Source organism: Schistocerca americana, chromosome 6 (genome assembly GCF_021461395.2).
Source record: "Schistocerca americana isolate TAMUIC-IGC-003095 chromosome 6, iqSchAmer2.1, whole genome shotgun sequence".
NCBI lineage: Eukaryota > Metazoa > Arthropoda > Insecta > Orthoptera > Acrididae > Schistocerca > Schistocerca americana.
This window is the reverse complement of record NC_060124.1, coordinates 184631524-184648788: the sequence shown is the minus strand read 5'-3', so window position 1 is coordinate 184648788 and position 17265 is coordinate 184631524. Positions and strand designations below refer to the sequence as shown.

The 17265-nt window shown below is 40.8% G+C and overlaps 1 protein-coding gene across 1 annotated transcript in view; it reads left to right on the top strand.

Moving 5' to 3' along the window:
• LOC124619739 (mitochondrial import receptor subunit TOM70) overlaps positions 1 to 11585 on the top strand; it is a 61721-nt gene extending 50136 nt beyond the window's left edge. The window contains exons 9-10 of the mRNA XM_047146311.1: positions 10472 to 10595; positions 10754 to 11585. Of these exons, the coding sequence (XP_047002267.1) occupies positions 10472 to 10595; positions 10754 to 10916 (287 nt within the window). The 3' untranslated portion in view covers positions 10917 to 11585. The remainder of the gene's footprint in view (positions 1 to 10471; positions 10596 to 10753) is intronic.
• The last annotated feature ends 5680 nt before the right edge of the window (positions 11586 to 17265 follow it).

The following is a 17265-nucleotide window of genomic DNA, read 5'->3' as shown; positions in this document are numbered from 1 at the left end:
CCATTTTTAACAAACCCTGCTTTAAGAAAAATTCTGCTTTTAAGGAATAAAGCAGGAAATATTCTGCAAATTAAAATCCAATTTGTACACCATTCCCGACACGTCCAAGTGAGTTTTGATTTCACGCATGCCATACTTGATTTCACGCATGCCATACTTGATTTCACGCATGCCATACTTGATTTCACGCATGCCATACTTGATTTCACGCATGCTATACTTCGTATTGTGTGACAGCAGTAAACAGCAATCAGTTCTTCCAATTGACAGATATCTAAAGTGTAGTTTTTTGCTCAATAATGCAAAATCCCTTGTAGTGATAGCAGAAAATGCATTGAACAAATCAGAAAGCAATTCACACCCTGCCCATCATGCAACCGTAGTCACATGATCTGGTATCACAATCATTGAGTGTAAAAGTGCGAGCTCAGAAGTGCAGTTGTTTATTGCTGAATTTATAAATTTTACTTTTGTGGAGATACGGCCTCCAAAAGTAGAAAGCGACTGTTCAGCAAATCTGACAATCATTTGTGATGTTGAAGACAGTCGTAACATAAAACTTTGTAACATAGCAAAGAAATACAATTTGGCACCGTTGAAGACAGTCGTAATATAAAACTTTCCGATATAGCAAAGAAATACAATTTGGCACCATCTTGATTGTACGGCATACTCGAAAACAAAAAAGCAGATCTTAACTGCTGAAGGCGGCAGTTCCTCTGGATCCAAAAGGAAGGACAGTCACATGTGAACATTTAATGAAGTGGACAATATTCTTTTAAAATGGTTGTAAGTAATGAGAAGTGGCAGTATTCCTATAAGCGGAACAATACTGCAATAAAAGTCTTGTGTGATTCATGCTGAAAATGGGTGTTAAAAATTTCGTGCATTGGAAGACCGGTTGGAACATTTTTAAATAAGTCATAATATTGTCACGTGTAATTAGGTGAATGACGCACACTAACTTCACTTAAAGAAGGTTTATTCAGCACTTGCACATACAAGAGCACAGAGCGAACTGCCTCTTGCCAAAACACATACAGTATATATACAGCTACAGAACATTCCAGTACACTGATTCTTGACATTTGTGGATACTTCTAGAATGTACTCGAACCGAATATAGAAATTAAAATTGTACAGTCAAGGTGAGTTTTGAACTTGCAAACCTCCATGCAACAGTTTAGTATCATATCCACTACACCATGGTGCTACTCAGCTTCTGCGACATTGCTCCCTCCTTAAGAGAACAGCGTCTCGGGTGTTATGTCCTCCTAGTCCAGGAACGAGTCATCGGTCCTGCATACTCCGGCTCCTGATGACTGATTCTCGCCCTGGCAGTGATCTTTGTAGAACTTCTTTTGCCACTATGCTCTTCGTCACCTTTCCGCTTGTTGCCTGTCACTGGAGCTTTCTAATTTACCCTGGGTTGCAGGATCCTTATAGGGCTTCATTCGAAAGACGTGGACCATATCTCTGATCTTTTGTCGGGGTCGAAATCTTGAACTTCATAAGTGACATCAAACAACTGTCTTACAACCTTATAAGGTCCAAAGTAGCGCCTGAGGAGCTTCTCAGACAGACCAACCTTCCAAACAGGAGTGAAGATCCAGGCGAGGTCATCAGGCTCGTAGACAACAGGGCAGTGGCTCGTGTCATACCTTCGGCGACCATTTTCCTGAGCCTGCAGCATGCGGAGTCAAGCTAACTGCCGAGCTTCCTCAGCTCTGGTTAACACCTGGCTAGTGTAGTCGTCGTCCACATCATCAGGATGTAACAGAAACACAGTGTCCTTCGTCATAGTCGCCTCATGGCCATGCACCAGGAAAAACGGTGTAAATCCTGTGGTGTCTTGTTTGGCGGTGTTGTAGGCAAACATCACGAAAGGTAGTACCTCATCCCAGTTGCTGTGCTCAACATTGATGAACATTGATAGCACGTCTTCCAAGGTCTCATTAAGGCGTTCAGTAAGCCCATTAGTTTGCGGATGGTAGGCAGTCGTCATGTGATGAGTAATCTTGCACTGGCGGTTTCTCTGTCACAAGATTCGATTGAAAAGCTTTCGCTCGATCCCTAATTAAAGACCTTGCGGGCACTGTTTTAATATAATGTCTTCCACAGTGAATTTGGCTACCTCGGATGCTTCAGCTGTTTTCACAGCTTTTTTAATGACATAGCATGTCAGATACTCAGTGCAAACAAAAATCCATCTATTGCAACTAGCAGACATTGGAAATTGTCCGAGGAGGTCAATCCCAACACGCTGGAAAGGCGTTTTTGCTGGTGGAATTGGTATATGAGTTGGCCAGGTGGTTTCTGAGGAACTGCCTTTCTCCTCTGGCGCTCTCGACAGTGCGACACACAGTGACGGACACTCCTAAATAAACTTGGCCAGAAAATCTCTTGCGGATTCTATCATATGTCTTAATAAATTCTAAATGTCTGGCCTCAGGTGTGTCATGGAATTTCTGTAGAACATCTAAGCGCATGTGTTTAGGAATCACTGGTAGCCACCTCTTTTTCCTACAAAGTAATCCATTAACTACCTCAAATTGTCCTTTCACATCCTCTAACCGATTTAAGCCAAGCATAATTTGAGATATCTTGGCATCCTTCTTCTGCTGGACAGAAAGATCCCAGAGTGCAGCGAGACAGTCACTATCTTCATCAAAGTCTTGATGGTCTTGCACAGGGTTTTTTGAGGGACAGTTGGCTTCTTGGTGTTTTCTTCCACTTCTGTACACTATGGTAATGTCATACTCTTGAAGACATAGGGCCCACCTGGCGAGTCGTCCTGTTGGATCCTTAAGACCTGTCAACCAACAAAATGAATGATGGTCATAACAACTGTGCATGGTCTTCCACAGATACTGTTGAAATTTGCACATGGCCCAGATCACAGCAAGACATTCTCTTTCTGTAGTTGAGTAGTTTCTCTCGGCATTTGTAAGTGTCCTAGAAGCATAGGCTATAACCTTCTCTTTTCCATCCGAAATTTGCACCAGAACAGCACCAATCCCATACCCCTGGCATCTGTGTGTAGTTCTGTGGTACTCTCTCATCATACAGACAAAGTACAGGGTCAGTCGTCAGAGCTTTTCGCAGCACATTGAAAGAATCTTGTTGAGCACCACCCCAGATAAATTTAGCATTGGCTTTTAACAACTCTTGGAGTGGCCTGGGTTTGATACAAAACTGATAAAATGACGGTAATAAGAACATAATCAGAGAAAGCTTCTCACATCTCTAATGCTTTTTGGAATAGGAAATTCCGTTACAGATCTCCCCTTTTCTGGGTCTGGCCACACACCTTCGTTTGACACAATGTGTCCAAGTATTTTGAGTTCTTTTGCTCCTAAGAGACACTTGGATTAAGTTTCAGTCCACCTTGTTGGAGACACTTAAGAACGGCCCTCAGTCTTTTTATATGTTCATCAAATAAATGTTATCTAAATAACAAAGACACATTGTCCACTTCAGGTGCCTTAGAAGATTATCCATCATCCGTTCAAAAGTTGCTGGTGCATTACACAAACCAAATGGCAGTACCTTAAACTCATACAGGCCCTCAGGGATGATGAATGCTGTTTTCTCACGATCAGTCTCATCTACTTCGATTTGCCAGTATCCCGAGCACATGTCCATGATTGAGAAAACTTAGCCCCTTTCAGACAATCTAGTGTAGCCCCCTTCAGACAATCTAGTGGATCTTCAATTTGTGGAAGAGAGTAAACATTCTTTTTAGTTATATTATTAAGCTTCCTATAATCATCCTTCTTCCTGACGAGGACCACTGGTGACAACCATGGGCTCTGCGAAGGTTGAATGATGTCATTCCTCATCATTTTCTCTATATCATTGTGAATTATTAGACGTTCCATTGCTGGCACATGGTATGCTCTCTGACTTATTGGTTGGCGGTCTCCAGTGCTAATCCGGTGCTTCATCGTCAATTTGTCTGATTTGCTCTTCACCTGTGGATTGAAGCATTCAGAGAACTCTTGAAGAGTGGCAAGTAGCTTCTTCTGTAGTTCCTTAGGGAGTTTAGTTGATAGTCGAGCTAGAAGATCCTGTCTCATAGTGGTAGCGCTAATTTCGCCCACAGACTCAGCATGGGAGGTTTCTATGACTCTCAGCTGTTCTTCAATTAGCGGCTAAGTGTTTGCTACACACATGCGTCTTGGAAGGCTCTGCAGTTCTCGGCGACAGTTAACTATACACAATTCACCGAATCCGTTCTTAAATGAGATGACAGAGCCTGGGATGACCAAGTTATTCTTCAGTGCTACGCTTCTCTTACATTCCACTATAAGATCCATGGGTTGCTGCATGGCTTGACATGGACAGTTACCTTTCTAGTGCTGACTGCAGGAATGATCACTTCATCCAGCACACATAGTCTCCACACATTCGGATGCACATCTTCCTGTCCACGGTATCTCATCTTGTCTTGCATAATCTTTGGGCAACCACAATCTATAATTGCCTGAGAAGCTTTCAAAAAGTACTATCCGAGAATGATGTCATGATTACACTCTTGTAAGATGACGAATTCTAAGGGCTGTGTATGGACACTTATACCCACACGAATGGTACATCTTCACGGTTTTCTGCAACGGGCGACGGTACTTGTCTAAAATGACTGAATACGATGCTCCAGAGTCCACAAGAGCTTGGGCTGGTTGGCCATCCATGGGGATACTGACGTAGTTTCATACCATTTTTGTAGTGATTGACAGTGGAGGATTTTTCTCTTCGGTGACCTCACCTCCAAGAAAGGTCGTACCCTTTAGTTTTCCAGGTTGTGGCAGCTAGGTGATAGGCTGGAGCTTCTAAACAGTGATGGAGACCTGGATCGGCATGTTGGGAAGTGTCCTCTCCAACAGCTAGCTTGCGGCGATGATGACCTAAGTCGTCCTGCATCCACATCTTTTTGTTCATCTTCGTCGTCCCGGAGTTGGCGTCAGCTAAGATCAGTCTGCTGTCTTGTGGTGCAGGCGTCATCAAATATCCACCACCTTTCTCGACAGTAGCGCACCATATGTCCCGGTCATTCTCAGTGGAAACATACTGGTTGGTTATCCTGGGTCCTCCAGACGTCAGTCTTCCTTGGTACCCAAACAGGTTCCTCATGTGGCATTGTAGGAACGTAACTCCACTTGGGACTTTTTCACCGTTTTAAAGGGAAATGATGGATGAGAGATTGGGTTCAGTGTCTGTTCCACTCCCTCCCTTATGACCTCTTGAAGCGTCTCGGTTTTATGCCTTCTGAACTTCCTCTCTCACTATATAGCAAAGAACATTTGTGAAATCAGTTGTTTCCTCCATCACAGACATTGATACGGCGTTTGGAAACCATTCAAACTTCTTGTGTGTAATTCTTTTTTTGATGCATTGCTTCGATATACTGGCACCATTTTATGAAGTCGTCTGCTGTCGGAACCTCCTTCAGGAGTTGGAATTGATACATGTCCTCAGCAACACCCTTCAAGAGATGTGCAACTTTATCTTCCTTCATCATTCTAGGGTCCACTATTTTACACAGCTGTCTTGACTGTAGGATGCTGTAGTTTCTCCTGGACGCTGTGCCATGCACTTTAATATATCTTCAGCCTTGCACTTCTGTCGTTGTGTGTTGCCGAAGTACTTGCACAGTTCCACCTGGAATACTTCCCAGCTTGTGAACTTCTCCTCGTTGTTCTCATACCATTGCTTGGTAGTGCCTTCCAAGAAGAAAAATACGTTAGTCAAGCACATGGTGTCATCCCATTTGTTAAATTTGGCTGTACACCCATATACCTTCAGCCACTTGTGCTACTCAGCTTCTTCTGTGACACTATCTCATTTCAGAATGATAGTAGAGGAAGTGAGGCTGTGCATGTAGAACATGTAAATTATTGGAAGAACATTACATTGTTATGATTGATATAGGGTTAGAGGCCAGAGATATTTTCAGCATAGGTGAAATTGGCTGGCGTCTTATAATTTACTTCCTGCAGATATGTATTTCATTAAAAGAGAAAAATGACACAGAGGTAAAAAAATAAAGAAAGGATGACTGTGGCATTGTGTGTAAAAAGTAATGGAAGTCAAATGTTGCCTCCACTAATAACAGTAAACTTAAAATTCCTAGATGTTTCAAAAACGTAAAACTACGACCTTGTACTTAGGAGTAGAACAGCAATGCCTGGATTATTTCAGAAATCTTTACAAGATTTCTCAGTTATTAAGATGCCAAGATCAATGCACGAGGAAGGAAAATAGTACCCTGCTTTAAGAAAAATTCTGCTTTTAAGGAATAAAGCAGGAAATATTCTGCAAATTAAAATCCAATTTGTACACCATTCCCGACACGTCCAAGCTGAAAGAGCTTGGTGGCCAGTGCTAAACCTCAACAGAGCGAGACTCGGCTATGCTCTGCCCAAATGTCAGAGGTGAAAACTTGGAGGGCGGTTAACATAAACAATAAGTGCCAACAAATGTCTGTGCTTCTGTTATGGTTAGCCGGTATCAGTCCTTCCCTTCTGTGAGAATGGTGCACTCTATTTGGTAACTCACAGATGTACTGTCCATATTATCCATGGGGCGAGACGGAGAGCCAGTAAATCATATTTGCTAACCAAATAATATTCTACGAGGCTAGGTACTATATTCAGCCAGTGGCAACAGGTATTTTAAATAGTGAAGTAAGGACATTCAAGGACGGTTTGTCTGGTTTGTATACTGTGTCCTATCCAGTTTGGGACACCTTAATGTCTGGCACACCTCTCAGCACTGTGAATTTTCGAACTTGTGAACAAGGTTAGGCGGGTGATGGAGCCCTTAGGGAAATAGCGTACAGGGCTGGAAAGAATTCCAATGTGCACTCGGTTTGTCTGCCGGGGGGCCTCATCCAAGATGTGGAGGCAGCCTTGCCTGCCGCTATCAAGCTTACAGGGTGCAGTCGTCTGCAAGTAGTTGCTCATCGGCACCAGTGATGCCTGTCGCTTGGGTTCTGAGGTGATCCTCAGTTCGTACAGGCAGCTGGCGGATTTGGTGAAGACCGCTGGCCTCACACGCGAGGTGCAAGCAGAGGTCACTATTTGCAGCATCTTTCCCAGAGTGGATTGGGGTCCTTTGGTTTGGGGCCGAGTGGAGGGTCTCAACCAGAGGCTTCGTCGACTCTGTGATGGTATTGGCTGCAGATTTCTAGACTTGCGCTACTAGGCAGTAGTGCGAGGTGTCCTGATGAACACTCACCAGTTGACGTGCAGGCAGGGAAATCAGGACACGCTCAGTGTAAAGACACTTTAGCTATCAAGATATTAGCAGTAAATTTTCAGAGTGTTCAGAATAAAGTTCCTGAATTTACTGCCCTCCAGGAAGCGTATGGCGCAAATTATACTCGGGACTGAGACCTGGCTGAACCCTGAGATAGGAAGTTCTGAAATATTTAGTGAGGGTTGGAACATGTATCGGAAAAACAGATTAGAGGTGTCTTCATTGCAGTTGACAAAAATATTGTGTCTACTGAGGTCTAAGTAGAGTGTGATTGTGAAGTTATCTGGACACGTTTAACAGGGCTAGGGGAAATAAAGTTGATTTTGGGGTGTTATTACCGGCTACCAGGTTCCACCATGACAGTTCTAGAATCATTCAAAGGAAGTCTACACTCTGTATCGCAGAAGTACCCGGATCATGCTATATTAGTCGGAGGTGACTTCAACCTATCTAGTATAGACTGGGATGTCTATGGATTCATTACAGGTGGTACAGACAAGCCGTCATGTGAATTACTTTTGAACACATTATCCGAAAATTGTCTTGAGCAGCTAAATCGACAGCCAACGCGTACTGGAAATATTTTAGATCTGGTAGCCACGAACAGACCAGACCTCATCGATGGTGGCAGTGTTGAGACAGGAATTAGTGATCGTGATGTTGTCATTACGACTATGGTTACGAAAGTTAAAAAGTCGGGCAAGAAGGCTAGGAGAATATTCTTACTAGAAAGAGCAGATAGGCAGTTGTTAGCATCCCACTTAGTAAGTGAATCAACTTCATTTACTTCCAGTACGATGGACGTGGAAGAATTATGGACAAATTTTAAACACATTGTAAACCACGCATTGGAGAAGTATGTGCCGAAAAAGTGGGTTATGGACGGAAAAGACCCACCGTGGTTTAACAGCGCAATTCGGAGAATGCTCAGGAAGTGAAGACAGTTGCACTCGTGGTACAGGAAAGATCGGGAGAATGAGGACAGGCAAAAGTTAGTAGAGATTTGTGCTGCTGTAAAAAGAGCGATGCGTGAAGCATACAAGCACTACCACTGTCATACCTTAGCAAAAGATCTTGCTGAAAACCCAAGGAAATTCTGGTCTTAGGTAAAATCGGTAAGTGGGTCGAAGGCTTCCATCCAGTCATTCACTAATCAGTCTGGCCTGGCAACGGAAGACAGCAAAACGAAAGCTGAAATTTTAAATTTAGCATTTGAGAAATCTTTCACACAGGAGGATCGTACAGACATACCGCCTTTGAGTCTTGTACGGATTCCCGTATGGAGGACGTAGTGATAGACATCTCTGGGGTTGTGAAGCAGCTGAATAGGTTGAAAATAAATAAACCACCAGGTCCTGATGGGATTCCAATTTCGTTTTACAGAGAGTACTCTACTGCATTGGCTCCTTACGTAGATTGCATTTATCGCGAATCTCTTGTCCAACGTAAAGTCCCGAGCGACTGGAAAAAAGCACAGGTGATGTCTGTATATAAGAGGGTTAGGAGGACGGATCCTCAAAATTACAGACCAATATCCTTAACATCGGTTTGTTGCAGGATTCTTGAACATATTCTCAGTTTGAATATAATGAATTTCCTTGAGACAGAGAAGGTGCTGTCCATGCATCAGCACGGCTTTAGAAAGCATCGCTCCTGCGAAACGCAACTTGCCCTTTTTTCACATGATATATTGCGAACCATGGATGAAGGGTATCAAACAGATGCCATATTCCTTGACTTCCGGAAAGCATTTGACTCGGTGCCCCACTACAGACTCCTAACTAAGGTACGAGCATATGGGATTGATTCCCAAATATGTGAGTGGCTCGAAGACTTCTTAAGTAATAGAACCCAGTACGTTGTCCTCGATGGTGAGTGTTCATCGGAGGTCAGGGTATCATCTGGAGTGCCCCAGGGAAGTGTGGTAGGCCCGCTGTTGTTTTCTATCTACATAAACGATCTTTTGGATAGGGTGGATAGCAATGTGCGTCTGTTTGCGGATGGTGCTGTGGTGTACAGGAAGGTGTCGTTGAGTGACTGTAGGAGCATACAAGATGACTTGGACAGGATTTGTGATTGGTGTAGAGAATGGCAGATAACCCTAAATATAGATAAATGTAAATTAATGCAGATGAATAGGAAAAAGAATCCTGTAATGTTTGAATACCCCATTAGTAGTGTAGCGCTTGACACAGTCATGTTGATTAAATATTTGGGTGTAACATTGCAGAGCGATATGAAGTGGGACAAGCATGTAATGGCAGTTGTGGGGAAGGCGGATAGTCGTCTTCGGTTAATTGGTAGAATTTTGGGAAGATGTGGTTCATCTGTAAAGGAGACTGCTTATAAAACACTAATACGACCTATTCTTGAGAACTGCTCGAGCATTTGGAATCCCTATCAGGTCGGATTGAGGGAGGACATAGAAGCAATTCAGAGGCGGGCTGCTAGATTTGTTACTGGTAGGTTTGATCATCACGCGAGTGTTACGGAAATGCTTCAGGAACTTGGGTGGGAGTCTCTGGAGGAAAGGAGGCATTCTTTTCGTGAATCGCTACTGAGGAAATTTAGAGAACCAGCATTTGAGACTGACTGCAGTACAATTTTACTGCTGCCAACTTATATTTCGCGGAAAGACCAGAAAGATAAGATAAGAGAGATTAGGGCTCGTACAGAGGCTTATAGGCAGTCATTTCTTCCTTGTTCTGTTTGGGAGTGGAACAGGGAGAGAAGATGCTAGTTGTGGTATGAGGTACCCTCCACCACGCACCATATGGTGGATTGCGAAGTATGTTTGTAGATGTAGATGAAGACAAATATGCAGTATTCTGAACCATGAGTTTCAGAACACACAGTTTTGATCAGCTGTGAATAACTAGTGTGCTTGTTTACATGTCAAAAACTTCAGACTTACTTAATTACATAGGGGGAAAAGTTTGATAGAATTATTGTGAATTATACAGCCAAATTAAGAATAAATTATCTGTTTCCAGTTGACACCTTTGAGTACCCATCATCTTGTTGTTGTGAAGAGAATACTGATATTTGTCAGTTTTGTGAAGTTTTGCTGCAGATTAAATTCCAGCTGTACATAAAATTATTAAGCCCTGTTTAGTTTGACATAAGGCAAATAGAGATCTGTCTTTCATACTGTATTAGCTGTTTAGTGTGATAAATGTGATAGTGATTCAAACATCATGTCTGCTTTCAGGTTTGCTGCAGTTGCAATCTACAGGTGATATTAATAAAGCCATAGAACTGATCAGCAAAGCCCTGAAAATGGATGATCGGTGTGAATTTGCCTATGAAACTCTTGGAACAATAGAAGTGCAAAGGTTGGGTTATCAATGCAAAAATTATTTATACACTCAGATACTTAAGGGATGCATGGAATGATTTGTGTGGTTTTTTTTATAAATGCTTTGTCATTCATAATATAATTGTTATTTAAATGTGTATTTCTTTGAAATGCAAAACTACCTTTATGTTACAGGGGTAATTTGAAACGAGCCGTGGAGCTTTTTGATAAAGCCATTCCTTTAGCGAAGACTGAAATTGAGATGTCCCATTTATTCTCATTGAGGGATGCTGCAATTGCACAAGCTACAGTTGCAGAGCGAATGGGCATCAGTATTGCCTCCGGTAATCAAAATTAGTGGAGGTGTGAATTCTTAGTGAGAAAGATAACCTGACTGTGACCGTGTGCAGTATTTGATAACATTATAAAAACTCAGGATCCTCCAAAATAAAAACATTGTTATAGCTACATGTTACAACTTTGATTTAAGCCAGCAAAAGACTAGTTTCAGTGGAGTTTGTCTTCATTACTTGATTGTTCATGTACTTATAGATAACTGAAATTTTCAGTGCACTTAAAACAGCTCAGTGCGACTTGACAGTTATTGTTCTGATACTGTAAATAATCTCAGACAATGAATGCTACACCTCATCTGCACATAGTCTGAAGGATTATTGCCACTGTTTACAAGAATGAGAAATATTTTTTGCTTATTGCAAACATTGTTCAGAGAATTTCTAAAAGCTTAAGTTTTTTTCAAGTCTTCATCATTCCACCATCAGTTGCATAGTAGAAAATTTTTTAGAGTGAAGTAGTGTGCGTGTGTGAGATTGAGAAAAATAAGCTGTGTTCAACAAAATTGAACTATGGAACAAGAGCTTAAGAAAGACTTACTAGATTTCAGTTTATATTGTAGCATTATTAAAGCTCACAAGTATGTGTTGCATTTGTGTCCATGTACAGTCACTACAAAAACTGTTTGTAAATTCTTTATTGCCACACACAATAAAACACATATTTGTGCGAATGTGTTTTGAACTGAAATCTCCATAATATATGTAACATACCAATAACCTGTCTGAAAAAAAATTTCCAGTTTTCCTCCATCCATTCTCCCAGTGCATTAAATTTATGTGGTGTAAACAACTTAAGAGTAAGTCAAAATAAAAGGTGCAGAAGCAGCAGTACCTTCATTATGTATGTAAATTACAATTCTTACACAGTGAATTCTCATTGCAGTTGCAGTGTTTCATGTAAACAAACCTTCATCCCTGAAAGTTTTATTGAGTTTGTAAGAGTCAAATTATTTTAACATACCTCAGTAGTTAATGGGAGGCTGCAAAGACAAAAATAAATAGGACTAAGCTTAGTATTATGTTTTGAACTGTGAACTGAAAGTTTTTCATTTTAGTTTCCGACATCGCACACACTAGTTCTATTCTGGATCTAGTATCACTGTAATAAATTATTATGTTTTTGTTAACAGCATTATTGATTTCTGGTAAATTTCAGCATGTAGAATTAATATGGTTAGACCTCTTTAGGAATACTGCATTTCAAAAAGCTATATTAAAACAAATGTTATGATCATAACAAATTATGAAAGTAGGTTTTTGATAGCCCATGGCTGACCATACTAAAATGATTTGACAGGTGTGTTTAAAATGCTCCATTTGCTAGACGTAAAACACAAAGGCCAGATTTAATAACATGTTGTGTACAAAATATGCTTTTAAATTACAGGAAGATCAATATAACAGAAACTAATAATTCAGAATGTTGTAGCTTTCTGATCATTTCAATCCATTTATTTGATAATTGTTTATAATAAGTAAACACTAAAGTGTTCTCTGCAATAATCTTGGAAAATCAGACACTCCATAAAACTATGAAAAACATACTATATTTGTATCTCATTATTAACTGATTCTAAAGAAGAATCACTGGGGCAAACTGTAAAATTACAGAGAGACAGAATGGCTGGCCAGTACATTCAGGTTACAGAATTCCAGTACTGCTGATATACACAAGCAAGTGAAAAACCATTCCATTCTTTCAGAAATATTTGTTCCTTCCTCCGCGAGGAAAGAGGACTAGGCTGGAGGGGACCCACCTGTTGTGAAGCTGAGGTGGAAACCAGGATGGATGTTGAGCTATTAGAGAGTGGGTCAAATATATTACATTGGTAAGCACCCCGTTCACTATTGAAAATAGATGTTGAGCTTCAACTGTGTAAGTGTGCCAGCCAAAGATCCTCCTACTTTGTATCTTGCCCAACTACAATATGATGGCCATGTATTGACACTAGAATTCAAATGAAAATATTCTCCAATTCTGTGCTCACATGTGCCTATTACGTCTCATGTTCCAGATTTCTGGGGAACAATAATGTAGGCTGTTTCAAGACTAGTGAAAAAAGTGATAATTTTGCTGTATCATTTCAAAACTTTCCTGTGATCTGGACATTGACAGGTTAATCAGAAAATTATTTTACTCATACCTTCAATTGTTGTGCAAGAGAATGCCATGAGATGCAGCAAAAATCAGATTTGGTGCTGTGTTAGCTAAACCTTTACACACATGTACTTCATAAAATCAAGTGTTGAAAACAATACAGATGCCTCTTGAGCAACATTGGCATTGTTTGCTCAGACATGCAATTACTAATAAATGTTACATGAACAAAGCCAGTACTTGCTAAATACAAACTGATATTAAACTGTGTTATGACATACAAGAAATAGTGCGAGTGTCAGAAAGAATAGCAGCTTTGAAACTTACCACACAGTCATAAAATAACAATCATACAAATATATGCCCCAACAGAAATGAGTACCAATGAAGAATTAGAAGATATTGATGAGGAACTAGATGACATCTTAGAGAGATATCAATCACCAATAAACTTAATAATTGGATATTTCAACAGTAAAGTCGGCCCCCGCAGTAACGATAACAAAGACCCAATCGGACCACATGGAATGGCTTTGGAACAAGGAACAGGAGAGGAGAAAGAATAGTACAATTTGCTCAAGAACACAAACTGAAAATAACCAACACTTTCTTCAGGAAAAGTCAAAACCCAAGATGGACTTGGCACTCGCCAGGTGGCAAGATGAAAAACAAAATAGATTACATTCTAACAGAAAAACAAAACATAATAAAGGACACCCAAGTAATCTCACAATTAAAATTTAGCACAGACCGTAGAATAGTGAGGGCAAAAATAAAAATTCCAATGAAACATAGGAAAAGCAAGCAAACAAGAAATACAAAAACTGAACACAGACAAATTTAAACAAGAACTGCAGAAGCAACTACAACAAGCAAAACCAATACAAAACAAAGCACTCATGAAATATATAATGCACTAGAAAAATGCACATACCATTCTCACAAGGGCACAAGCAAAGACGAGCAAATGAAGAAAAGTCGAAGCAAATTAAGTCAGAGTACCAAACAGCTAATCGACCACAGATCGAAAATGTTAAAACCTAGAGATATTTCAGACAGGAATAAAGAATAATAAGCAAAACTTGACAAAATAATGAAAAGGGAAATTGGAAAGGTATCCACAAGCACCGACCAGCAACAACGAGAAAGACTAGAAAGAAAACCACTCAATTAGAAAAGTCAGCATAAGCACGCAGGGCGGGAAACAATGGATACTAGGATGAAGAATCAGGCAGGAGAACATCTAAACACAAGAGAATTTAATCAAATCAGCAACAGAATTCCACAAAGCAGTACACACAAGTTCTCTGCCAAACAAAGCCACAGACTGCAGCTCTGTCAATCCAGACCCAAACACCACTGAAACCTTACCCGCTATAATACACAGCGAGGTTAGAACCAACATCACCGAATTGAAAAATTGGAAAGTTACCTGGAGAAGACAACATATACAACGAGCTCTTAAAAGAAGCTCAAGATCTCCTAACACCAATCATCACAGAAGTGTTCAACAAAATCATACAAACCGAAGACATTCCCGATCAGTGGAAAACGAGGAGGAGATAAAAAAAAAAAAAAGGAATAAAGAATATAGTTGAATGGATAAATAATAAACAGTTGGTTTATATGTTCACAGAAATTGAGTCCGTGAGGAGGTTAGGATGCAAGGATATATTGGAGAGAAGTTCCAATATCTGGAGCTCAGAGGAACTAGTATTGAGTGGGAGGGTCCAAGGAACCCTTGTGTTTGCAGGTCCTGACTCGTGCAATGGTTCAGCAACTGGGCACAGGGTGTCCCCAAACCCGACAGCTTTATGTCCATTAATGTGCTCAACCAGTTTGGTGGTGGGCATTCCTACATAAAACACAGCAGTGGACATATTTAAGCTGGTAAGCAACATGTGGTTTCGCATGTTGCTAAGCCTTTGGTGTTGAACGTTTTACCTGTGGTCCAAATGGAGTAAATGGTAGTGTGTAGGTGCATGAGGCAGGAACCTTGTGGTAGTGATAACGGTGTTATGGAGGTGCTGAGCATGGTGGAATGCTATTGAGGAGAGAGGGCTTCATTTTTAGGGCTCAACTTGAAAAGGTCATGTCCTCTGCAGAGTAAAGTATCGAGGCTTCAGTGGTACTGCGTGATGAGGGTTCTCCTAAATGGAAGCTGTGAAAGAGGGAGAAAGGAGAATGATGCCTGTGAGATTTGTGGAATACCTGCAAGAGAGGAAAGTGTAGGTGAAGTAATTGGTGGAGGAAGTACGTTTGCTCATGATGCCTAGGCTATAGGGAAGGGAACATTTGACTTGGAAGTGGTAGCAGATGTCAAGAGTGCAGTTATTGTTGCTTATTGGTAGGTTATCTATTAACTGAGATTTGGATGTGAGCTGGACGTCACTGTGAAGAACAACTATTCCTGAACAACTTAACTCTTTTAATGTTAAATTCAGTCTTTGTTACATTTTATTTTATTAATGATTTCACATTCTCTGTCACTGCCTTATAACATTTTATATGGCTTTAGAGCCGAAACTGGTTACCTGTTAAAATAAAATAGATTTTATTTTAACTGATAACCAAGTGTGGCTCAGGTTTTAGCTGAACAATTTATTTACCTTCACTGTGTCATCCAGACAAACAGCTGAGTTACAGGCACTCCATAGGGCTGTGGCTCAGCTTCTTCCTGTGTAATGAGATCTACACTCATCCATTATCCACCTGGGAATTGGAGTCTACTCTGTCCACAGCAAGAGACATGCTCCCAGACGGGACAGATTCGTTATGCCATCCTCAATCATCTGTGCTCTGCAGCCAATGACAAGCTCATATCTTGTTTCAGTCAGGCCTAGTTTGATGGACAGTAGCTTGCCACTTGGAAGGAGGCAATATTAATTCCCTTATGGAAAATTAGGGAAGAATTGTGTCAATCCTAGTGGACTGTAGCCCTTACCAGTGGATGGGTAATATATTTGAGTGCATGGTCAATTGCTGCCATGTCTGGCTCCTCAAATCCCAAAATCACCTCTGCCCCTCCCACGGAGGTTTCAGGCACCACTATTTACCCATTATAACTTAATTCTAAGTGAGATGGCAATACAGGAGCCAAAACAATTTATTTCGTATGTTTTTTTTATCTTGAAAAGGTGTATGACACCACTTGGAGGTACAATACCCTTCACCAACTTCATTAATGGGTCTACATGGACATCTGCAGATTCTTAGGCCAGTGCTTTTGCTGTTGCATTGGTGATACCTCATCTGACCATCTCCAGTCAGAAGCCCTGTTAAAAATTCTTTGTTTATGGATTACTTTGATCTTCTGCTCTTTTTCCAAGCCTACAATGACAATAAGGCTACTACATTTGTCCACAGGGACACAAGAAACTTTAGACCAATTACTTGGTTTTTAGCTCTCACTAGAGAAGACTACTTGTGACAGTTTTAACCATACTCATCGCAGTTCTAACCAGACACAGCTCACAATGGGGGACAATATTTTAAATTTTACAGATAATTAGTGCTTTTGGCAACACAAAATTAACCTGGCTCGCACACCTGAAACATCTGAGAACAAAGAGCATCAAATCATCAAATATTTTGAAATGGCTCAGTGGAAAGGCATGGGAAACTCACAGGTCATGCCTCCTGCAGTTTTATAGAGCATTTTTCTGGTAACAGATTACAGCAGCGTGATTTACAGATCAGCACATACTTCTTTGCTCAAGGTACTAGATGCTGTCCACCATGAGGGCATTCAGATATCGACTGGAGCCTATTGGACCAGTCCAGTTCAGAGGCTGGTGAACCATCATTCCAGCTTTGGTAGCATCTCCTCATGGCTCGACAAGCCTTCAAAATTTTAGCACTGCCTCAATCATTGGCATTTAGTACAGCAGTCCATCCAAATGTTGACAGCTGCTCAGGTGTTGGCCCCATGCGACCAAGCTGTTTCTATATCTTCACAGATATTCTGCAAATCACACTTAAGTGTCTGGCAGAGTTCATCAAACTACGTTCACAAAAATTCTCTATTATTGCACTCTCGAACAGCATGCAGAAGAAATGAATGGCTATATCTTTCCTTGCAAGCTCTGATTTCCCTTATTTTATTATGATTGTTTCTTCCTTTGTAGGTCAGTGTCAACAAAATATTTTTGCATTCGGAGGAAAAACTGGTGATTGATATTTCGTGAGAAGATCCTGTTGTGACAAGAAATGTCTTTGTTTTAATGACATCCACCCCAACTCCTGTACTAAGT